Below are 25,336 nucleotides of genomic sequence, written 5' to 3' on the forward strand. Positions count from 1 at the left end.
CCAGTAGGGTCTCCAATGAACCTGCTGCATGTGTTTGAACTGCACGAGGAACCCGGAGAACCCGGTGAAAAATTCTCAAGCCACACACACACACACACACACACACACACACACTGATGCCAAACTTGCATTAGAGCAGCACTTTAATCTGATACGCTCGATGAGATTAAAGGAGAAAGTGATCACACCAGGTGGAGGTGGAGAGAGTGTGTGTTTTTTTTGTGTGTGTGTGTGTGTGGTGAGGGGGGTCAGACATGCTGTATATTTCAGAAGAAAAAACAATCCTCGATTCCTTTGCCCTCCAAAGTGGAACAGGTCTCTCCTGCAGATGGACGGAGTCTTGCGCTTAGAAATGCCAGGTGGCCTTTGCCACAATGTTCCTCTGCAACCTGCAATCCTGGCGGAGACCTTTAGTGGTGGCTCGGAGTTTGAAATAACAGGCGGCCACTTCCCGCTTGTGGCTCTCAGATGTTACCCCCACCATTCTGTCTCTGGAGAGACTTTTTGACAGATGTGTGACGTCAACAGAGCACAGGGGTAGATGGTAATCCGCGGTGCCGGAGAGAGCGTGGAGGAAGTGTGACATGCCCTGGCTGCGATGTAGTGACAGCACGAGACTGGGATTACTGACCTGGGATTACAACCACCCCCACCCCCCTTTAAACACACAAGAACACAAATCCACAACTATGTGCGGCCAAAGGCCTGCTTTCTGGCAAATTTCTCAGGCAAATCGGCAATATCTGAGCTGCAGCTTCTGGTGCATGAATGGGTTAGTGCTGCAGAGCGATATGATTGGCTCCATTGGAGAAAAAGCCCCGCCCCCGCAGGCGCTGAATGACTGGGTGAGTGATTGAGTCTATCAGACACAGTAAATTTATGTGAGAAGTGAAGTAAAAGATGGTGTGTGTGTGTGAGCATGTGTCCATAGGACCAGGTTTCGGATCCATGGGCGTTGCGCTCTCAACCAAGGGGACCTGCAAAGCTGAGCATATGAACAGGGCCACTTCTGCATTAGAAAAACTCTCTCGGACTGGAAGGAAACTGGTGACACTGAGGTGGAAACATCTCATGAAAGTCCAGAGACGCCAGGAGGAGAGGCGGACCTTCGGAGTGCTACGTTCTCATTGCATAATCCCTCATACCTCGGATGGTTGCAGAATTATTAGCTCGCAACACGTACTCCCTTGGACATTTTTCGTGTTTGCACACACACACACTGTTTTTCTGAATTGTGCGTGTGTGTGTGTTTGGGGGGGATACACACCAGGAATGTGGTGACGCTGCTGTTTACATTCTTCGGAATGTGATAGCGTAATGGGCGTATGTGTTGGGACAGGTGATTAAGCACAGGTTAAACCTGTCCGGGCCTTTGGGTTTCCCAATCCCAGTTTGTGCTCCGGCACCATGGCTTGGATGAATCCCTTGTTCAGTCAGCTTTCTCTCTGCTCCAGACCGGTTCCTGCAGACAAAAAAAAAAAACGGCATATGGAGGCGGGCGTGCCGCCACAGGCTCCTGTCGGGGCGGGTCAACACACTAAGGCTTGCACGGCTGGATGGATAAAAAAATGGCAAACACTCAAGCCAAGTTATCATCATCAGGATTGTCACTGCTAGATGGAGCTTAAAAAAAAACAAACAAACAAAAAAAAAAGCCATTGTGTATCTAATCTGGATACACACAAACACACACACGCACAATCCCTCAGTAGATATCGTTTCCTGAAACACAGAGCAAAAAGCAAACAATTGCAGATCAAGAACACCCCTTTGTGTGTGTGTGTGTGTGTGGGGGGGGGTGTCTTCCGTAAACAACGCTGGAGAGGAACACACTGTGTTGCAGCGGGAGGTCTGTGTTCGGCGGTTGCGCGCCAGAAATCGCACCAGAGAGGCGAGAGGTTCTCCGCTCCACTGACTCGGACTTCCACCACCCCTTGTCATGAAATGTGCTTTTTGAAATTGCGCGTGCGTTCAGTTAACCCCCCCTCCTATTTTCTTTCTTTTTTTTTTTACCCGGGAATGCAGTGATTATCTTTCGGAAAGATAAAGGATGTTGCTCGATGACTCCCACACTATCTAACGTCCGGCAGCTGTCCAGATAAGGCTATTAGTGCTCAGGACTATGATGTGTTTGTGGTGTGTGTGTGTGTGTGTGTGTGTGTGTCAGTGTAGCTTTATCTCTATTATTTCACTGACAAGAAAGGCAGTTATGGAATCGGTGCAGGTAATTAAATTGCCATTGTTGTAATGGAATGATAAAGTTTATAATACCGATTGTTGATAAATGTGTTGCTCATTGATGCGCGGAACAGATGCAGCTGGGCGAGGAAAACATCTTACAAATGCTATCGTGGTGACTGGACTCAGGCCCTGTTTACACCGAGACAGTTCCATGTTGCCGACTGCAACGTTTTGAAAACGACCTCTGCGCACGTTGAACTGGAAGAAACAACCAGAAAACGATGTAGTGCACATGCCAGGCCAGTATTTGGTATTGAGAATTTGTGATATGACTGAATCAGAAGCAGAAGTAGAGGCATTTCTCGGTTCTAGAGTGAGTGTGACCATCAACGATGGGCAAGCAAGGTGGAGTCACTGCTCTGAGAGACCCTGAACTACAAGGAGGGTCAGTTCCAAGAGGATTCAGATTGGGAGTCATGTCAAATCAGTGGACTTGTACTCTCTGGAGTACAGGGGGTCCTTGAGTCGGACATCCATCCCTATGGGCCAATTTTGACGCTAGTCCGAATTATTCACCACTCGATTCTGCTCTTCCGGCCAAAGAACAAGAAAGCCGGTGTGTCATAGTTTTCTATAATCCTGCTTGCCGATCTTTTCACATGTTCAGGAATGCAAACATTTTCCTCGATAATAGTCTGGACTGTGGCACGACTTAAGTTGAACTTGCGGCCGATGTTGGCGTTCGCGTTGCCATCGGAAGAGTCCGGCTTACTTTTGGGAACCATATTGAAGAAAGTAAACTTACAAATAACAACGTTAACTATCAGGTGGTATCCAAAGAGCACACCCAGCAGATGTAGACATCTACATCTGCATTTATATCTAAATGGCATTAATTATGCGTCCTTGTCCCCTCCATTGCTGGGGAACCATATTAAAAAAGAGGTTGAATTAGTTTGTAGTGACTTTGCATTTTAACCAAAACCAGAATGCAGTGAGCGCGTTTACCAGCATCCTCACCGGTCACACTGCGATTTCTTGCTTTGTTGATATTTGGGACCAGCTGGGCACTGAAGGTGGCAGGCTGGTTGTCATGGCGACAGCAGCAATGGGCTTCCCCTGCCAGGTCCATAAGCTCACGTGGTTTTTTTTTCTGCGGGGGAAGACATCAGTGTCAATGGCGACTGCTTTTTTAAACACAGAAGGAACTCAGACTGTATTCTGATACCTGAAAAAAAGAAAACAAAAACCAGAATAGCATCAGTTTGCTAAGCACTTCCTGTCCGTGCACGCTGCCAGCCCTGATTCCATGCTTCGCTATCACCTAGCATAGCATTTGGTCCCCCAGTCTCACTTTGTTGAATATCAAGTAGTATGTAGTAAGCTTACCTTTGGAGGCAGGTGACAGGAAGGACTTAGGTCATAATGGAAATGATCCGCGGTGGCAAGAACATGTTACCATGGTAACAGAAACTTTTTTTTTAATTATGCTTCATGACACTGATGAAATATATTTTTTTTTAATTATCATTGCATATAAACGTAAATGGTCTCGACTTATGTATCGCTTCTTAATTACCTTCACAATAAATCACATTTACGCATTTACGGCCAAGCAAGGCGAGCAACTGGGGGGCCGAGGCGAGGTCTTGGCCACAGGCGCTTCAGCATGCAGTCAGGAGGAGCACCGAAAGACACTGATGGCCACTGAAGATGTGACCGGATTTGGCGGCAGTGGAGGGGAACCTCCTCTTGAGCAGTAAGGAACATTAATTAGTGTTAAAGTTGGTTCCTCATCATTCGTTTTGTCGAGTTAAATCCAGATAAATGTGATGTTCCAAGACACCACATGTATTAAAAGCCTCAGTGGGTGGTTTTTTTCTGACTCAATTTCTCATTAACAACTGATAAACACTTCTGATCTCCCTTTGATAAAAGCTTGAGCCAAAGCAAAATAGCGCTTTTTGCTTATTTCCGCCCTTTTGATAAATAGACTCTGGGGATTTTTCGGTCTCTATGTCCACTTTCCACCCTCGCTGCTGCACGTCTGTTTTGTGAATGTTCTTGGGTAAGACTCCGGCAGGCAAACACATTTCCCAAGTGCAGGGGTGTGTTAAAGTATGGGAGGCTGGGAAATCACCCGCAAAGAAAAGACCATTTCATCCAGAACTCACATAATAAAAGTATTTACGCTGATTCACTGTGTTTTTGTCTCCCAATCTCCATCCGGGCGGTTGGCACACTCTCTTTGTTTAAGAATAGAATTCAAACTTTTCTTTTTGAGAGGGCGTACAGTTAGCATTAACCTAGCCCAGGAGTCAGCAAAAAAATGTCAGCAAACGGTTTCCCCTCTGATGCGGCTCCCTTTGACTTTTGAAAATAATGAACGAGTATTAAATTATTTTTTTTTTTTTTTGGTTCGTTCATTTTTAAATGTAATTTTACATTTGAAGATTGTGGTGATCTCGTAACATCCTAAATACAATGTGTTAAAATATTTTTGTCGCTCGTAAGAGGCGACTGCATGCGCCAGTAAAAGGATGACAGCACACAGGGAGAGGAGGACAGTTTTGGTTTGCTGCCAGTGGACAATTTTTTGGGACTTTTTTTCATAAATAAGGACTCAAATAGATATTGAATATTTTGCTTAAAAGTAACCTTCAACCCAATGTCTTTTTTCAGCTTAAATTGCTGAAAAACAAGCTTAAATGGTTTTGTTGCATGCAGAAATGTTATTTTGTTTTCGCTGCAGTTGTTCACTGACTAAAATGAAATTGCAACACATTTTGTTTTATACATTGCATCAAGGCAAAAAAGAATAAATAACGTCATAAGCCGTGTTAATTCATTTTATGTGGCTCCCAGTGTTTTTTCTTTACGTAGGGGAAACCGATCCAAATGGCTCTTTGAGTGGTAAAGGTTGCCGACCCCTGGCCCAGTCCATTACCCTTATTCTGGTTTTCTGCAGATCGTCTTAAAAAGTGTGGTCCAAATTTGGGTTGTTATTTGGCATCATAGAAATACTTGACTGATTGACTTGAATAGAGCAGGCAGTTTTCACGATTTCTCATTTCTCCATTCACCTTCAGGAGTCAGTGTTTCCCTTTTCCTTAGCTGCTTGTTAACTTCTTTTAGAGCTTTAGAATATTGCCCGGTTTGTTTCCCATAACAGCTAATAGAGATGGCAGTTAGCTAAATTAGCCCAGGCCCCGTTAGCCGAACCAATCTGCAATACCTTTTTTTTGGATTTGGACGATCATCTCTGGTAAGCATGGGCTCGGTTCAGGGAGCTGTGGGGTGATTCTCTCACTGTGTCAAACAAATCATATCATCATCGGCAAATGTCAGTGGAAATGCGTCCCCGATATTCTCAGTTACTTCGGTAACTACAATACTTGTAGATCAGTTTGTTGGTTCCTGGAATTCACCCACTGACTTTACTGAGTATCAGTGTGTGTGTGTGTGTGTGTGTGTGTGCGTGTGTGTGTGACACAAACAGGCTTTCATTGTCACAATGTTGGTAGGGTGGCTTCTAAGTGCTTTCGCTTTGGACCTCGACTCGACTCCATCTCCTGCACTCTCCACTGGTTCACACACACATGCATACATACACACACACATACAAACACATATACACTTGCACACAGTTGATTTACAGCAGTGTTCTACACCCCATAATATGACAGGGCCCTCACAGCCGAGTCTCTAAGGCACGTGTACCCGCGATTCCCTCCGGTGAGCGGCGACGGTGATCACGATGGCTAATGATGATTGTCACAGTGGCGCCGGCAAGAAGCCGGTTCGCATCCCCCAGGGTTATTGTCTTATTCATGAGCCGGCAAGCTCGGGTTTGTTTTTCAAATTATGGGACAAACAATCGGTAGATGGATGCGAGTGGCTGTGAGGGGCATCTGGAGAATTGTTTTCTTAGGTCCAACTCAGTGCTTGATATCTGAGCAGCTGGAGTCCATGGCTTCTTCTAGTTGGCCGCGTTGTGAAACACCTTAAATCCACAAAGTGCCCATTGAGTCAACAGAAACCGGCTGGATAGATGTAGGTCAGTTAATGAGCAATCGGGGAGTTTTGTCTCACAAGGCTCCCCCCCCACACACACACACACACACACACGTACCGAGTGAGGCGTCAGAAGTTCTCCCAATGGGGTTACGGCACATTATGAAGACCGGAATCCCAGTTCGCACATTCACTCCACACAGATCCGTCTATTTATAGGCAGCACTCCGGAGTTTTAAAAGGTGCTAACGGGCGGTACTTAGGTCCTGGGCCCGAACTGAAATGGAAGCTTCCGGGGTCTGGACACACACATACGGTGTTAGCGGTTCTCCAGGGGGTTCTTAACATCATTCTCCGTTGGTGTGACGCCTCATTCCACCAGCCACCTAATGTTTTAGTAGCAGCAGGTGATAATAGCTTTTATACCAAGCTATTAAAGGTCGTCTGCTTGAAAGATCACATTTCACGAGTTGGTTGAAGATCGGTTGGCTCTCAAATGAGCGTTTGTGTGTGTGTGTGTGTGTGTGAGGCTGCCCGAGCGAGCCTGCAGGCCCTTGAATAAGGAACCAGTTGCGTTGCCTTCCAGCTCCGCGGAGGAACCTCTGCAGAGGAAATAGCTGCTGCCCTGGTTTTTACCCAGGACTATTTAAGACGGTCCGAAGCTAATCTGGGTTTCCAAAATGGGTCAGATCCAGATTCGAGATGGAGACACGTCAGCGAGACTGAGAAGGGGCTTCAAGCCTTGCAGACCAAGGGCGAATGTTATCGCCTCTGCTGCCATGCTTCATGACATCAAGTCCATGTCGCTGACGGTCGGTTTCGATGTCTTTTTGCGATTGTTGACTTCCAGTCTTTGTGAAATTTGGCGCAGAATATCAGTTGGACAATTGTTCTTAATGCAGCTTTCCGACCAAAATATAGCAATACCTTGACTTAGGAGTTGAATTGGTTCGTTGATTGAGCTTGTAAGTCAATTTTGCTCACACTTCATATTAATTTCCCCATTAAAATACATTGAAATCCGTTCCAGCCCTCCAATTTTGTTGAGGGTTTTCGAATAAGAAAAATGTATTTTAGATATAACGATAGATAACAATAATTTGAATCCATAATAAAAGACAATGCAAAGAAATAAACTTATCTTGTAGATTGGACAAGATGTCCAGAGGAGATTGGCGGAGGAGGTTGGTGGAGGTTTTCAATTTGTGCTCTGTCGCGTAACTTAACGTGCTGGCTACACATTTAATGCTACAATGTGTGGCTAAATGGAACTTGCACACTTTGCTACACTTAATGGCTAAACTTCATGTAGCGATGGATTGAATGCCGCTCCTCTTTTTAAAATGCTCAAACCGTCCCCGACCAGTTTTGAATGACTCTTCCAATGCCTCATTTGTTGACGTTCCTACCCGTCTGCTGCATCAAATCCCCTTAAATGTCTCCTGGCTCCTTACAAATGATGCTCTCTGTCAAGGTATCTCACCATCAACAACTTCTCCGTCTCTTCATTGACAAGTTGACAACATGCACAACCCATTCATGTTTTTTTATAGTTTTCCCTGGCTTACCTAGTAGCGGGCGGCGTGTATGACTGTTTTTAAACACCACTTCACAGACAGCAGCGGCCACAGTGGTGTCGAGCACTCATCCTGCTCACTCCTAACTTAAATCTCGGCTCGCGTCACAAAGCAAAAAATCCATGATGACGAGCGGCATCTTCAGTCTTTGGAAATTAGAAAGTCAACGCACTCATAAGTCAGATGAAGTGGCTCCATCGGCCTCCCTGGTGAGGCGCTCAAGGCACATCCCACCAGGAGGAGGAAGACCCAGGACACTCTGGAGGGACTGTGCCTCTAGGCTGGCTTGGAAACTCCGTGTGATTCCCTTGGAAGAGCTGGACCACGTGGCTGGGGAGAGGGAGGTTGTTGCCCCTGAGACCCCAACCCTGGATAGGAGGCTGAAGATGGATGGTTTTGACGACACAAGTAACCAAAGCCGCCATCGCTGTCTCTGTGTTTATTCTAAACAGGATTTGAGGAAAGAAATGTGCTCCTCTCTCTGAGAGCCGGCAGTTAATCTAAGATGAAGTCCCGTCATCCAGCCATCGCACCCTGGTGAAGGGGATCGATGAGGGAGGCGCCAGGCAATTGGCACTAAGTCAAGATGGACTGGAAGCGCGGCGGAAATCTTCCTGTCCGATTTAAAAAGCAAACAAAAACAAAACTTTCCGTCTTTCTGCAGAGGAGAAAACGTGCACGGCTTTTTTAATGAACCCATTAGTCATGTCTTTTGAAGGTTCCAGATGGTGGAAGAACTACTTCTGATTATACGCCGTGGATTATTGTGTCAGAAATCAGTCGTCCGGTTTGCTCGTTGGACCCGTGGTAACAGATAAGCTAGGCTACAGGGAAAAGGGAGCGGTATGGGTGGGCCAGGAATAGGGAAGGACATTGGCAGAGTAGCACAAGGGGTCAGGATCTTCTAGTCTTGGGAGTCAGAAGGACACAGGTGACAGACAAAGGATATGTGCTGTGGAGAAGCGGGGGGGTTCAAGTCCACCAGGACTGGTGACCAGAGATAGTGGACAGCTGGGCAGCAGCTCACTTTCAAAAACCATCAGGCGTGCAGGGGAGGCAGACACAGGAGTAAGAGGAACGAGGCCGCGAACCCAGCAGCCTGGACGGCGACAAGATGGTTAGGGCTTGTTTTTCAGATCAGTTTCATCTGCAAGCATCACAAGGCTGAACTTGTAAAGGTAGTTTAGGAGGATGTTCAAGTTTGAAGTAAGCCTTGGTAGCTTCCTTGCCCCTGAGGTAGGGCTGTGACTAATAACTATATCAATAGTCAACTAGTTATCGACTTTGAATGACCAGTCGTGTAGTCATTAGGAACTCTATAGAAAACAATGGCTGTTAGTTATGTTTTTCACCGCTAACATATATTTTTGGCAGCATGCTGGAGCAGTGGTTAGCACTTTCTCTTCACAGGCAGAACCTCCCTGGTTGGACTCCCACAGGGGGCCCTTCTGTGCGGAATCTACATTTTCTCCCAGTGCCTGTGTGGGGTTCCTTTGAGTTCCTCCCACTGTCCAAAAACTCGCAAGAGATTCATTGGAGACCCTAAATTGTCCAGACGTGTGAATAAGAGGGTGAATGGTTCAATGTCTCTTGAATGGAGGAACGAATGAAATACGTTTTCTTTGCATAAGAGAGTTTGTTTAATGAAATATCCAATATTGCTAGCAGCAAAACATTTTCTTTCCGTTAGAGAAAAGTGCATTTTGTGCACAACACCTATAGTGCCTGACAAAATTTGCCAAACAAACAATGAAATATCCAAGAGTAGCAATAAAAAAAACATTTCTTTGTCGTTTAATTGACAAAACGTACCCAAACTTTGGGCCGTTAGCCTTCGTATCGGCCGCCTCCACTCCGCTACTGGTTACATCTTCTGGTCCTGGTACATGTCCTGCCTGCGCGTCAAAGATTTAGGAAAAGTGAGACGTCTCATTCTGAGCTACATTAGTTGGCTTGGTTGAAAGATTGTTTAGCATGGCTTTGCATGCCATGGGACAGACACCAGTACGTCACAAATGACTTGTTTTATCATCAACTATTTGTCAACTAGTTGTTGCAGCCAAACTGTGAGTATGTTGCTCTCCAAAGAAACACAGATTGATGACCATTTTCCAAATCTTCTTGGAGATGATTCCAATAATCGTCTTCCTTTTACCCCTTGAGATTTCATCGTATTTTTGACGACATGTTTTATTACGGTGTGATTCTTTGACAAGTGGCACACATTTAAGTGTATGAGCGGAGATGGTTACTGAACACTGCTTCCGCTATAAATCCCGTTATGTCACAGATTAGCGGTGGAAGTAGTGCAGCGCGTGGACGAGCTGATGTGGCGTTCACCTGGTCAACGGGATTACCGGCCCGTTAAAAGCATATCCCGTTGGTCTAGTTGGGATTAGGGACCTGCGGAGGGTGGCGTCACTGCGGGAGCAACATGGGATTACAAAAATTGTGCAGTTTATCTGTCATGCCTTTCTGTTTTTTTCACAGTTGTTTATTTGGGGGGGCGGCTGAAACCAAATCGAGGTTGTGATGCTAAAGAGGTTGGAAGTCGAGACCAGCATGAAGAGATATGAATGCTGAATTATTTAATAAATTGCAGGTTTTAAGCCTCTGGTTGTTTCATGCAGTCACATTCACTCATTCGTCGATGACATGCAAGACAATTCCAGGACTTTTGTACATCGATACAATAGTTGGGACAAGTAGGGGGTCCGGCATCTTTCACTAAACCTGGTTTGGTGGACATTGGAACCTTCCACCTAATAGCTCCTCTGTATGGAATTAAGCTTACATCTCATAAACTTGATGCTGCCAGCCCGGAAAAGACACTGTAACATGATGATGCCAGCACTGGTACGGAAAATCTAACTCCTAAAATCATTTGAAAGAACCTATATCGGAGCCCGATCACACTGATTAACGAGCGATCGCTATTTGTGTGCAGCCGACTGCGTTGCTGGAGAGCGAGCTGGTTGTTGGTTTGAAGACCAATGTGTCGACCTTTGTCTCCTCAGATCACCAGAAGCTGGAACGAGAGGCCAGGATCTGCCGCCTGCTGAAGCACCCCAACATCGGTAAAGTATCCGTTACTTCCTGTCCTCTTCTTCTGGGCCTCTGGTGCCATACCGAGAGGCACATCAACCCTGTTTCTCGCCTTGAGATGCTCTTGCACACATAAATCCAAAAATCTACCTTGTGCACGGACTTGGTATTTGTCTCCCGGGTGCTTTTTGGCAGCACACAGAAAAAGAAGCCCGTAATCCTCTTGTATTTCCTCAGGTAGTAAATTAGACTTTCCTACTCACTGAGAGATTTTCTGACAAATCCCGACTTGGGCGATGTGTTGGCTTGTTGCTGCGTTTATAAACACAGAAGTGTGAAGCCGACATTTTACTTTCCGTAATTTCTGGATTAATAGTCGCTACTTTTTTCACACGTTTTGAACACTGCAGTTTCAAAAATGATGCAATAATGCGGCTAATTTATGAATTTTGGGGGGCTAACGAGCTTCATGCCGCCAAAACATTTAACTTCGTCAAATTGGATTGATGAAATGACCGTGAAATTCTGAGGCTGTTCAATTATGACACCAAAGCAGATGAGTTTAATGGTGTTAGTGCGCAGGAGGAAGATGAAGATAGTGATCAGCTGGAGTAGGACAAAGCAGGGCTAGAAAATGGATATTATTATTGTATTATTGTATTATTTATTATTAATGTTTCTCATCAGCCATGTTACCGGTCACTATTCGGAAAAAAGTATTCCCAGTATGTATTTGTAGACGTTACCGGAATATATGTAATTGAAAGTTAAAAAAAAAGTTTCTGTATAAATATCTCATGTCACAATGTGGACACCTGTGGCTTATAGACAAGTGTGGTCTTTATATGTACACATATATTTAGTTATTTAGTTTTAGCAAATGCGGCTTATATTCAGGTGTACTCAATAGTCCAGAAATTAAGGTCACTAGGTTCACCTACTGCATTCCCACCTTTCGACCCGAAAGACAAAGGTTGTTCGGCTCCAAAACTTTTTTACTCGTCATCTTTAAAAATCACATGGGTGTTAAAACTTCTGATTTGTCAACAAGGCTGGTGTGCGGAGTATCGTTTGTTCATGACGCGCAGTACCAACCCCAAATCCAGTCACTGTACCACAGGCTGTGGAGGTGTTTACGCAAAGGACAAGCAGGGTGTGCGGGGTGTGTGTGCGGTGGGTTGCAGTCAAATTGTCACTCACACATATTTACACCTCCGCTTCTACCTTTGACGAGCACAAAGGCCACGGACCAGTAATTATGACTTCTCCAGCGACTTTGCCGCACCGTGAAATCTTGCGTCTAGTTGTCATCTGCTCCTTCTTTCCCTTTATTCTGATGCAAATGGGAGTTTGACGGGTTGGGGGCGACATCGGAAAGGCTTTTCTTTGTGTCCTCTCCAGGTTCTCGTGTCTGGCTTCTCCCCGGGTTCTCCGTCTTCCTTTGACACTCCAAAAACAGTCAATAGATGATATATGTATGCACCGCCAGGGAGGTGCTGCTCAAATTTAGGTGGTACCTAAGGTACCTAATGTTCGACTTTATAAAGGTGCCTGCCAACATTAGCGTTAGCATTACTTTTACTCACATTGAGTAGGATTTCAGGGATATAACTTGTCTTTCACCCTTGATAATAGATAGGTTTAATTTTAGTTGCCTTAGTTGCTTGGTATTCTCTGAGAACTGAGAAATATATTGATAACTGGGAGCATTCAAGCCCCAAGAAGCTGAAAGCACCACTTTGTTACATGCTGTTCTGGTACAACTCCGCCTCCTTGGCTGTTTAAAGATGAGTGGTGCTTATCTGGAGTGAACAAACGACAGGAAACCGATCTTCCCCGTCCTCACAGTCGACGCTAGCATTAAGGTCCCAAAAGGATTTTTCATAAAGCCCATGTTAGGTATTTTGACCCGGGGTTCTCCCGAGTCCCACCATATTGATTTTTCTTTATGGATTGAAAGCGGCAATTAAATCTTTGCGATCTGACCTTTGCAGAAATTTGTTATCCCCCTACGTGGGCTGTGGCTATTTATTTATTTTTTTTATTAATTTTTGCTTTCCTCTGATAACGGAATTAGATAGGTCACGCTTAATGTCCAACCATCAGTATCTTTGCAAAGGGCAGGCCTTTGAGAACATCAGCAAGCGCTCCTCAGTTATCTCCATTCTGGGTGTTAATATTGTACCATGGATGAGCAAAGCACTGACAGTGGATCGATGGGGGTAAGCGGTCGAAAACAAGAACCGGACCATTTCCTTTCGAGATGCTGCGACACACCGCGTTAGCAAGGCTTTGTAATCGAGTCTCTTCTTCTTTGGGCTGCTCCCAAAGACCCCGAGGCTTCTTCTCAAACCAGTCAACATGGCTGCTCGCACCCCCGTCTTCTCCACCTTTTCTTGGATTCTTGTTTGTCCATCTTTTCGATCGAATAAAAAAAGTAGTCAACTCTGTTGGACGTTACATGCCGGAGACGTTGTACGTTTAAGCTCCTGACGCTAACCGCTGCTGCAAGTGCTCAGCTAAACTCTTTGGCATTTTCATATTTTAACAGACCTCTAGTGTCACTGCCAGTCTCTCTGTCACCACGTGTTCTCTAGCCTGCAAAGCTAATTGGCTGAGTGAGACCTCTGTGCTGTTAGTGTCGTATCAAGGCTTTTCCAGAAGACGCTGGAGCCAAAAATAGAGCTGCACAAATGACGTGCGGAGATAAAAGCTGTAGAAGAAAAGAAGGCTCGTCGTCTCAACTGAACTATACGTTTTTCTGGCTGAGCAAGCTGCCATTTTTGACAGATATCAGGAAGTACGATTCAAAGATTCAAAGATTCAAACAAATGTGATTTGTTTGTCTGCAAGCTGTCAGCCTCAGGGTGTGATATCCAGTCAGAATCTAAACCTTCACTTGTTAGCGTTGGACGTAAAAATATGCAGTTTATGCACAAGCTCGTGTTTCTCTCAGGACAACGCATAGACAGTCCTCATATTTTCCACAACATGTCCTCAGGCAAATACCTAGCAGTGGTGTGTGTGCTACTCTTGGCACCGGGCGAGAAACAGGTTGCTAGATATAGCGTGATGTTTAATATTTGAAGAGCACCTATGGCTGCCTACTCATGGATGACTACACTTTGAGCAAGAGCCGCTGTATGCTTTCATACCTCAATGAGATACATAAATGTTTACGAACTAGTGCACACATTTCGCTCTTTAGCTCAGGTGATACAGGGTGTAGTTTGAATATCCGGTTTGCAGCGAACGGATGACCAGTGGAGTGAAGGCATGCCGTCAGTGGACCGGATCCCGCACCGCAACTGAATATTTTGAAGTTTTCTGACCCTCCCCCTCTTCCTGTCTCTCACAGTACGGCTCCACGACAGCATATCGGAGGAGGGATTCCACTACCTTGTCTTTGACCTGTGAGTATTTCTACCCAAGAGGACGTCTTGACAGAAGCTTTGTGTGACGCAGGGGAGCTTTGTCCAACTTAAACACCGCGCAGGTTTCAAAACTTCATCAGATACAATGGCGGGAAGATGTCGTCACCTCCCATTGACCGCTTCTGTCTCGACAACACGTCAGTTTCTTAGATACTAATCGTCTCGTGTGCTTGCCAGATGAAATCTGCTTCCAGCCGGGGCTAAATATGAGGTGAAAGCATCTAGGTGTAAAGAAAGATTTTAAGTTAAAGACATTAGCCATTAGCTTGACATTGTTATGAAACAAATCGTATTACCATTTATAAAACGGTTGACTTTTCAGCAGTAGAAGACCTTGAACTGTCCAACTGTTGGTCAACTGTCAAACGTTTGCAGCATGCAAACTGAGCAAAGTTTTGTAAGCCCGCCTTCTTCTTGGGGCTTGCTCTGTGGAGAGTCATCAAGCGGGAACTCGGGGAGTCAGTAAAATAGACAGTAAAATAGATAAAGTGCTCAGTGAATGCAGGCTGTGACTGGTTTGAACCATTTAAAAACAACGATGTGCGATGTGCAATGTGCCTCCAAGTCACTTCAGTAGCCTTTTAAAAGTTCTCAGCTCCTTTAGTTGCTACTTCAGGTCATCCTGCAGAATATTCCGCTTGCAGGACTCAGGAACAAACTTAAAAGCATTCTATCGCCTTCCAGTTCCGATTGATGGAACTGACAATAAAAATAAATAGTGCGATCTAAGACTCTACCGACTTTTTTGAACACTAAAACTCGCAGATATAATGAGAGCAGACCTTAAATGCATTCATAAATGAATAGAGACCTAGATAGATCTTCTGAATGCCTGCCTTAAAGTTGGTCATGAACCTTAGTTCACAGAGATACCCAGAGTCAAGCTTAGACATACTATGCGAGGTAGCATTCCTAGAGATAACATCTCCATGAACCAGTACAGTCATGAAAGACAGGACAAGAAGTCTCTTTTACGCCTAAAAAGAATGGGCAAGACATGGAATATGAAAAACACAGCTTCAGTTTTCATTTCTCTTGCAAATGCTGGACATGAAGAGTTATGGAGAGAGAGCATCACATGAAATCTCAAGTTATTTGTACTGCCATACCTTCTCCATCAGTGTCCCCTGAGTAGTGCTAATGGATTTCAAGTCCTTTGATATTTTCTTTTTATAAGAACAACATCAGTTTGGTTTACACATGAGAAAAAAACAGGTTTGGAGTGAGTCATGAGGTGTATGGCAGAGTTGGCAGCATAAAAAAATGGTCTGGGAGACATTATGTGCAACATTGTTGATGTAAATAATGGAGAGACATGGCCCTAGCATCGATCCCTGAGGGTCACCCTTGGTTATAGCAAATGAAGCGAAGCTAAGATCGACCATCTGCTTGCACACATTGACTGACATCGATGTGAAAGGTAGTTTTCAAACCAACTGACAGCATGCGCACATTATCCAGTCCCGGCAAGCCTTTATTTTGGTCGCGCTTGTATGTATAACATATCCACTGTACCAAAAGCTTTAGAGAGCGCGATAAAAAGGGCAACTCAGTGATAAATATCGGATCCAAATCTAGATTACGAACTGTATGAGGAAACTAAATTTCAGGATTAATCTGCCGTTGTGCCTCTAATCAGAGTGTTATTTCTGTGCTGTGCACCCAGCAAATGGACAATGCTTCATTCACTGCAAAGTTGCACTGCAGTGTAAAGTTACACAGAAATTAGGAAGAAGAATAAGGGTTTGCTCAATCCAAAAGACTGGGGGATTCCAAACCCACATTATGTCATGTATGACACGCGTCTTCGGCCTGGAATACAGCAGAAATTACTCATTCTGAGCTGCAAACCATAAAACTTGAGTGTCCATTTGGTGTCCATGTGGATTGTGGGGGGCCGGTTCTTGAGAATCCATGGCACCGGTAACCTTGCATCATCATAGGCTACATGTGGCACAGATATGCTGATGAGCTAAAAAATAATTGAGAATCCTGCACGAACTCAGTACATAAATCTCAATTTAGTACGGAGTCATGTAATTTACTGCATTTCAAGCGACACCTAGCACTGGGGAGTAGCTCTTGTTTTGACCGTTGGAGAAACACAATCATAGCTTTGTGTTTTTTTTTTACACAGATGACATCACTATGACATCATTTTTGGCCGTCTCAGGGTTGAAAGCCAAGGGGAACTTTATGCAACTATGTCTGCAGGGTGGAGTAATAATTCCCTGGAATAAGGAACTTGCTCTGGTCAACTTGTGATGCACCCATCCATGAACACCACACTTGAACCTTGTGCTGTGTGTGATGAGTGCTGGTGTGTCCGCCCTAGAAGGCCCCTGGCTTTTTCGGAAAAGCTCCCCGGAATTGAATCCCAAACCTGATGGAAAGATTCAAACTCCCTCCAGCTGAGTAAACAATGTCCATACGACCACACCGGCTGAAACGTTTTATTGTCGTGATTTTTGCCACGAACCAGCATCGTATCATGCCTCTGACCCAGTGGGTCAGAAACACCATCTCCTGGAAGTGATTCCCCACCACACAATATTTCCGTGCTCTCTCTTGCTTTTTATTTTTTTTTCAATCCGGGAGAAAAACGCTGCATTTGTGTATTCCCTGAGGCTCGATTTCTTCCTTTCTCCCATGCTTTGTGTTCTGTCTCTTCACCCAGAGTTACCGGCGGTGAGTTATTCGAGGACATCGTTGCCAGGGAGTACTACAGTGAAGCCGATGCCAGGTCAGTTTTGTAGAGCCCCGCCTTTCCAAACTGTTTTACTAAAAATCTAAATAAAAAGAGGAACTCAGGTCTGCTTGTTTTGGGGGTGATAGCTTAACTGTTAGCACGGGTAGGTTGGTGTTTCGCCAGCTGTCACTTAGCTAAAATATTCTCCTACAATTACTGGCCTGATTGTTGTGAAACCACCTCTTATTTCATGCTACTTTTAGATGCTTCTTTGGTGCTTGACCAAAATCATGGAAAAGTCAGCACTCCCATCAGCCTCAGTTGTAATGAGTTGTAGGTGCTAGCATGCTTAGAGCTATATCTACTTATATCAAAATAATCCACACGTGTTCCATGTATTAGTGTAGTAAGCTAAAACTCATTCTGCCATGCACAAGAAACAAGAGCTTCCAATGAAAGTCTGCCAAAGTTTTCCTAAGTTGCTGCTATTGGCTAGCAGCTGACCAATGTTTTAATTAAAGTGTTAAATATTTTGTACTGTAGCGGAAAACTGTCGTACTCTGGGATTTCTGTCACTATTATTTACTTTCAATTCTTAAGTGAATACTTCATGCGGCACATAAAAAAAAGGAAAAAAAACAGAAGAGTTTTTTTTTTTATTTGAGAGGTGCAAACTGTACCACATGATGAAAAAGGCTACTGTAACAACACCTTCTGCAGAAAAGGATGTTTCTCAAAACGTCCAATAGAGCCCTTTGACCAGATCCCGGGTTGAACATTCTGGGAGTATAAATGCACTACGTGGGGAGGAGTGGGGGGCGGTTTCATTCATTTTTATGAAAGATACTCAGCGGCGCATGAAGCAAAAACTCATTTGACCTGCAGCCATAGCCCGCTGCATTGTGTGGCCCATAGAGCAAACATGCCGCGGACCTCCGCCGGTCCAGCCAATCAGCTGCCAGCTCCATTCCCAGCGTGTTATCAGACAAAACAACTCAAACCACGTTGAATTGAGGCCTTTCTATTGCTGTATTGTGTGAATGGTTTATGTCGCAATATGTCGTGAATGAATGAGTGAACAGATGTCTAACATGTAGCCCTGAACCCATTTATTTATAAATAGACTAAACGTGTATTGTGAATGCATTGAAATTACCGTAATATCCGGAGTATAAGCTGCTACTTTTTTCCCCACTCTTTGAACACTGTGGCTCAAACAATGATGCAGCTAATTTATGGATTTTTTTGGGGCTAAGGAGCTTCATGCCGCCAAAACACTTAGCCTTGTCACGTCAGGTCAATGAAATTACCATAAATTCTGCGGCTGTTCAATTCTGAAGAATATAACTCTAATGGTGCGCAAGAGGAAGACAAAGATAGAGATCAGCTGGATGACAAAGTGAGACTAGAAAATGAATACATTAACAGAGAATTACAATTTTATTACTTTATTATTAATCTTTTTCATCAGCCATGTTACAGGCACTGTTTTGAAAAAAGCATTTCCAGTATGTATTTGTGGATGTATTTAATTCAAAGTGAAAAAAAATGCTTTTCTGTGATTCTCATATTACAATGTGGACAAGTGCAGTCTATATATGTACACAATGCGGCTTATCTTGAGGTGCGCTCAATAGTCAGGAAATAATGGTATATTAAAAATATCAAAATTGTCTTCCATGATCAAACAGACTACAGTATTATTAATATCAAAAGGTGCCTCTAGAAGTTTTGACATCCTCCTTTAACCCTTGCTTCTTCCAAGTGCGTGTTGTTTCCTCGTTCTAACACTCACTTGTTCCTCCGGTTCTGCATGCAGTGGATTTTAGAAAAGCAAAGGTCTTTTCCAAAAGATCGATGCAACACACTGGGTTCCTAAATGTTCGGTCACTTTTGTGACCTGCCTGCTGACCTTTCACCCAAGTCCCGCTTATACTTGTCACTTACCGCTGCCCCCTGGTCTTTGTACGCAGTCACTGCATCCAGCAGATCCTGGAGGCCGTGCTCCACTGCCACCAGATGGGCGTGGTCCACCGAGACCTCAAGGTTAGTGACCTCAACATGAAGAGATTACTTACCGTCTCATATCTTGTTTACCTTCTGCTTTTTCACGTTGTTGATATTTCCATGCAGCAAATAGATTCATTTGACTGGCTGAATGACTTCCTGAATGTCAGCAGGCCTGAATTTTAAAGCATTCTTCAGAAATGAATGTGCAAACACTTTGGAGGGGATGTACCTGAAAGTAAGAAGGAATAAATACTTCGTCTGGATCCAACTGCTGGTGCACAAGACCGGCACGTACGTAGCTGGATGACTGATGAAATGCTGATTGGAAAAATAAATGTGAAGTCATTTGATCCCAATTCCGCGCATGTGACTGGACATGACACAGTGGTGGGAACCCACCCAGCGGAAATTATGTGTTCACCCACGGTGCAGAGCTGCTGATATACAGTATACGGTTGTCGAATCTGGCAAATCTCCTCTTGTCCAGACCTACAGCATCAGCGCCTTGCATCATGCAGTCAGTCAGGCTTTCTCCTTTGGGTGGACCGCCGCCACGCTTTGAGTCACATGATCTGCCTCAAGTGCAGCCTCGCCGTCTTACTCAACTTCCTGGAAAATACTCCCAGTTGAGACTTCAGCGTGTCTCATGTCCCTGGAACTACAAAACTCTGTTCTCCCTGTCGGGAGATGCTGGAGATCGGGTTCCTTCTAGACGTCTGACACCCTTCGGCTCATTGGGCAGTTGTCCCCGCTCGTCTGTCTTGAAAGCACCCATCTTTATTTTTACTTTCTCCTTTTTTTCTGGTTTGAAAAGAGGCGTATTAATGGCTTTGCAGCAAATTAAGCCCACAAGATGGTGTTTTTAGGTACAAAGAAATAGAGCTGAGTTGTATCAAAAATACAGCAAAATGACTTGGTGGGCAGTGTAACAGACTGCATGGTACCTCCTGATTCTGCAACCTAATTTGAGAAGAGACTACATTTACACCACAATGTGTTTTTATTGTGCAATCTTACATGTCACTGGCACAGACATCAGCCCGACTCCCAACTGCTCAAGTGCGTCTTCCTGAAGCGTAGCCAATGTTTGGAGTTCTGGTCAATGTTTTGAAGTGAGGTTGTCACTGTGCCCGAGTGCTTGGAGTTTAAATGTTCTTGCCTGGTCTCCTGTGTTACCGCCTCTAATTCTGCGTTTTCTCACTTTGGTATGTTTTTTCGAACCTCCCATTTGGCAATTAAATGAGCCCAGGGTGTGTCCGGGGTTTTGTTATTCCCACCCTCGCCAAAAATAATCTTGCGTTTTTGCCCTCCTACTCTTTTGCTGCCTCCCGCCTATACAACACAAAGCAACACAAAGGTGCAACCTGCAGACCTGGGAAATTGTGAGCCGGATCATCATGGCCACTGCCCCACATCAATCCCGCTCGGCCAGGTTCCACTCACACTCCGGCCACTCATGCATCAAAGAAAATTGGAAAAAAAAAGTACTCCGCCTCCTCCCAGCCCTTATCTGTACCCCACGCCATACAGACCCTCTGCACCTTCTCGATGCCACGGAGACAGCAGGACTTCGGGAAGTCTCACCGGTCAGCTTGCGGAGGTGGTCGAGGGCTCCCACGTACCTTGGTGCTGTCTGTAATATCTTTCTGCTTTAGTTACTGTGTTACTGAGAGCCATAAAACGCTGCCGATGAAGACTCTCCGCCATCTGCAGGTTTAAGACTCTTTCAGCCCCCAATCTGCATCTTCTGTGTGGCAGCAGATGCAGATTGGGGACTGTGCAGACTGTCCTCCTGACAGAGCCATCTGCTGTTTGTCCACTCTCACCGTTGCAGCGACAAAGCTGGCCTCTTCACTTTCGATGAATGTCAACACCGCCACTGCTCATAGTGGCGGCGGTTGACCCTCCCGCCATCCATGCCTCTGCTCCCTTGCTTCCCCCTCGTCCCCCCTGGCTACAGTCACAGCTAACCCGCTAGCTGTTAGCATAAAAGATTGTATTGTTGTTACAGCTGTCACAGGCATCAGTTACCGTCTTCTCTTCATCTGCTTAAACTCTGTGCCTTTTACTCTAAAGTAGTAATCTACTATGTGGAGTAACGGAGCTGTGATAATACACCAACTTAATTTAAGATAACTCACTTTCTGATACATTTGGTGTCATTGCCCATTTTGATACCAGTTACATCTCATAAATAGTGTAGAAAATGATGAATGTGTTAATTATGCGGAAGTTTAGTCCCAAGACTGTTCGGTATCGCCCTCTGTCCTCCATGTTTTACGGCCGAGCCTCCCTTTCATCCCATCAATATCACCAGGTCCCATTAAGAGGCCACATGATTTGTGGGTTCCCATGATTTCCCCTGTGCTTTTGGACCGGAGAACGTAAACTCAGGGTGAACAGGAGCAGAACTCCCCAGTTTATGACTGAGTGCATGAGATGAAACTCATTTCGTCTTTTAAACCATCAGCCTGAGGGAAAGGAGCGTCAGGAGGCCTGGATCTTCTTAATCCCTGGTTTAAACTTTTCGTCTGAACCATCCCCTGGGCGTGTTTTTGCACCAGTAACACTCCTCAACTGAAACTCTTGTCGGGGTAAACAAACATTTCATGTAATGGATCGTCGCAATAACAAAGTCACAAGCAATGATCACGGAAGTTCCTCTCACGATGTTTGCAATGGATTGGATTCAACATGTAAAACTCAGGGACTGGATTATTATTTTTCTGCAAAGGAGCGACTGGCCAAATCACCACTCTTCAACAAAATGTTTGATAGCAGCATGTTCTTTAGAGTGAAGTATGTACTACAAATGTCCCCCCATTTCTAACATAGATTCTGTCAAGGACGGTTTATTTGCAGGACCTGCGGTGCAGATTAGCTGGGATTTGGGGGTCAGGAACTGGAAGGATGTCGGCAAGGTAGCACAAGGAGCCAGGAAATAGGCCAAGCATCAAATTCCTAGCATTGGTAGTCAAGCAAGGGACAGGTGGAGGTCGTAAGACTCTTCCTGTGTTGGGGGGACAGGAGATAGAATCTGTGACAGATACTTCACCTATCTGGAATTGGACATGAAGGGTACGAGTCTTGCTACGGCAGAGGATTCCTAAATCCTGCTCCGTGTTTTAAGCCAACTGCTCTTATGAAAAGAGTAAGTTAATCCACACGCTAACAAACAGAGACAAGAGTGTCAATCATGAGCTCACCCTGTGCACCCTCTATCACTTGCCCCGGCGGGAGCAGGGGACGATGGGAAGCAGTGTTCCACATCACCGGGACTTGTGACACCAGCCTGGCAGCAGCCCAGTGGTGTTCAGTCAAATACTGGTGGTCTGCGGTCAGCCAAGGTACCGTATGGCTGAGAGTCAACATCCATCCGTTGGTGCATTCTAGCTTAAGCACTAACCTTTTGACTTCTCAACCACAGCGAATGGCATCAGTTTACTATTTGGTTACTGTGGAACTAGAAGTACTTAGTCAGAAACAGAAAAGTACAACATCTGTATTTTTGAAACCCTCCTAGATCCAGATGACCACACTCCTCCTTGAATGCACCAGCCCCATGTTTGTTTTCATTGCAAGATGATGTCACTCCGTCCATGCCAGACTCTGAAAGTCGCTTTCTGTATCCCTTAAATTCCAGCCGGAGAATTTGCTCCTTGCCAGCAAGCTGAAGGGGGCGGCAGTTAAACTGGCAGACTTTGGCCTGGCCATTGAGGTGCAGGGAGACCAGCAGGCATGGTTTGGTAAGTACACTCAACCACCAAAAGCCGTTTTATTTAATTATCCCATAGTTTTGTCATCTTTTTATGATCAATATGGTCTAACATCTCAAGTTCCCCTACACTTGTTTGTTTAAATCTTCCTGAGATAAAACAGGTGACAACACAGGGTTTGCTACTTCCGCTAAAGAAATGTGGTGCAAAAGCGAAAAAGGGGAAATAAGATTATGAAGATGGGACAGCATCCGAGTCTACATGTCCTTCTTCTGGCAGGATGCCATATTTTTGCCAAAAGAGTTTACTTCACTTATTTTCCCTGGCAGTTGACTAGGACCTAGACAGTCACACTGGCCCACTGGCTCAATAGAGGACTGAAAAGACTCAGGGTTTGGCTGTGGTGACCCCTAGAGGGAGCAGCCCAAAGAAGATGAGGAACGAGACAAGTGTGTCCTCAGCTTTTAGATCGGCCATACAACCCAGTCCGTGTCGGACAATGGCAGATCTTTCCTCCGGTGGGTTCCCAGCAGAGCGAGTATGTTGATGAGTTTCTCCAAAAAACATAATTAAAGAATTGCTCACTTACGCAAGAGGGGCAAGGTGGGGCTGCCAAGATGCCAAAAACACCCACCTGGAGGTTCTTGATGCTCCGTCGATTAGGAGCAATGTGGAATTCTTCACACATACCGAAGAGGACGCGTTGATTTCTGACTAGGCCGCCGCCATTTTTACCCTAAATGAACGGACCACCCCTGCAGGTTGGCATTGGCGCTCCCGCTAAAAGCAGTCTGGTCCACTGTTCTTGGGTGGAGCAAACACTTTGCCAACCCTTGTCTCCCTGCTCCCTCCCGTTTCCAAACTCCAGGGGACAGGTTGACTTATAACCATATCCAGGGGAAAAGACAACTGTCATCTTCCTATTTGTGGGTCATTTGTCTATCTGTCAGACATCTCAGCCTGTGAGTTTTCTTCCCATGTCCCTTGTTAATCCCTGTCTGTTTGCGATGTCTCTGTGGTTAAGACAGCAAGCTGTATCTTGGCAGAACCATCAGATGGACTTCCTGTGTGTCTCTTAGCGTTCTCTGAAAAATAAACCCCGCCCCCTTTTTCATATGTAGGTAGATCAGCCCTGATGGAGCAGGTACTCTGCTGTATCTGCCCGCTGGGGATTTGCTTCTAATTGGCTGAATTCCAGCCCAGTTCTCCTATTCCACGTAGAGAAGATACATAATTAGGTTTCTTTCACAGAACATCTGGATCCATCTTGCCGGTTCCGCCACACCATGAGATATGCACACACCGCTTCATCTCTTGGGGGGATCGGCAGCACTCTCGGGGCTTTTCTGGAAACTAGGCTGCGTGTCACAATATTCCCAATGTGTGTGTGTGTGTGTGTGTGTGTGAGTGTGTCACCCGGCTCACATATTTCTCCTCATGAGTTGTCCAGGATTCCAATGAGTTCAAGCTTTCAAGCTTAGCACATTGTATCACTTATCTAGTCTTTTGTGTGTGTGTGTGTGTGTGTGTGTGTGTGTGTGTGTGTGTGTGTCAGGATTTGCCGGAACACCGGGGTACCTGTCTCCTGAGGTGCTGAGGAAAGACCACTATGGGAAGCCGGTGGACATGTGGGCCTGCGGTAAGACCCCTGTATGCCTTGCTCAGCAACTTGTAGAAAGTCTGTATCTGCTGTGCCTTTTCTATTAGTGTCTACCTTATTGTCACTAAAACCGTGAGAAATAACATACACAAACTGGTTTGAGCATCACTGAGTCTCGTCTCACTCATTAACACACATGCACACACACATATGGACAAACCAAGTACACATAACCATACAGACTAACTAATGGGCTAAGAAATGACTGTCTCGACCACAAACACACACACACTCAAATATGCCAAATGCAGATGATGCCCTCCACACAAAAGGCGATGAGTCATTGAACTGACAGAGACCGTTGTCAGTGTTTGTGCATGAGTGTGTGTGTGTGTGTGTGTGTGTGTGTTTGCGGTCAAGACAGTCATGCCAGATCTTGGAACTTTCGTCTTTTCCTGGCCGACAGCCAGTAAGAGGCAGGTTCCCCTATAACACCAACACACACACACACACACACACACACACACACACACACACACACACACACACACTGACTCCGTCAGTGATCCTGATTTAGACAGCAAGCGACATGTTATAACTTCTCTGTGACTGTTGCTGCAGAGCTTTAATGAGGTCTTCATTGTTGTTCTGGTGGAAAAGCTCCATGGAATTTGGCCGTCATAGGGAGTTACTCAGACTCTGTGTGTGTGTGTGTGTGCGTATGTGTCTGTGCGTGTGTGTGTGTATTTGTGCGTTTGTGCACGCAGGTGTGATCCTCTACATCCTTCTGGTGGGATACCCCCCTTTCTGGGACGAAGACCAGCACAGACTCTACCAGCAGATCAAGGCTGGGGCTTACGATGTGAGGGTCATTTCCGCACTCTTGCCCTCTGGGTCACATTCAGGGACTGTTTCCTCATCTCTTAATGAACTGAGGCCGAGCAGACTTCTCTGTGCGATGGTGGAGGCGGAACTCGGTTGCTTGCCTCGATGAAGTCACATTCATGGAACACTTTCGTGGGAAATTGTAGACTGGAGATTTCTGAGCTAGTAGTTAAAATGTATATTAT

The 25,336-nt window shown here is 45.2% G+C and overlaps 1 protein-coding gene across 13 annotated transcripts in view; it reads left to right on the forward strand.

The window, feature by feature from the left end:
• The window catches only part of LOC147223799 (calcium/calmodulin-dependent protein kinase type II delta 1 chain), a 61,977-nt gene that overhangs the window by 18,392 nt on the left and 18,249 nt on the right, over positions 1-25,336 (forward strand). For all 13 annotated transcript variants that reach the window (XM_086165542.1, XM_086165546.1, XM_086165549.1 and 10 more), the window contains exons 3-9: positions 10,790-10,849; positions 14,176-14,230; positions 16,929-16,994; positions 18,914-18,986; positions 22,594-22,696; positions 24,222-24,305; positions 25,034-25,128. In XM_086165542.1, coding sequence (XP_086021668.1) covers positions 10,790-10,849; positions 14,176-14,230; positions 16,929-16,994; positions 18,914-18,986; positions 22,594-22,696; positions 24,222-24,305; positions 25,034-25,128 — 536 coding nt within the window. The remainder of the gene's footprint in view (positions 1-10,789; positions 10,850-14,175; positions 14,231-16,928; positions 16,995-18,913; positions 18,987-22,593; positions 22,697-24,221; positions 24,306-25,033; positions 25,129-25,336) is intronic.

The sequence above is a fragment of the Fistularia commersonii genome, chromosome 19 (assembly GCF_037954325.1).
Source record: "Fistularia commersonii isolate RoL2024-O1a breed Wild chromosome 19, RoL_Fcom_v1.0, whole genome shotgun sequence".
Classification (NCBI taxonomy): Eukaryota; Metazoa; Chordata; class Actinopteri; order Syngnathiformes; family Fistulariidae; genus Fistularia; species Fistularia commersonii.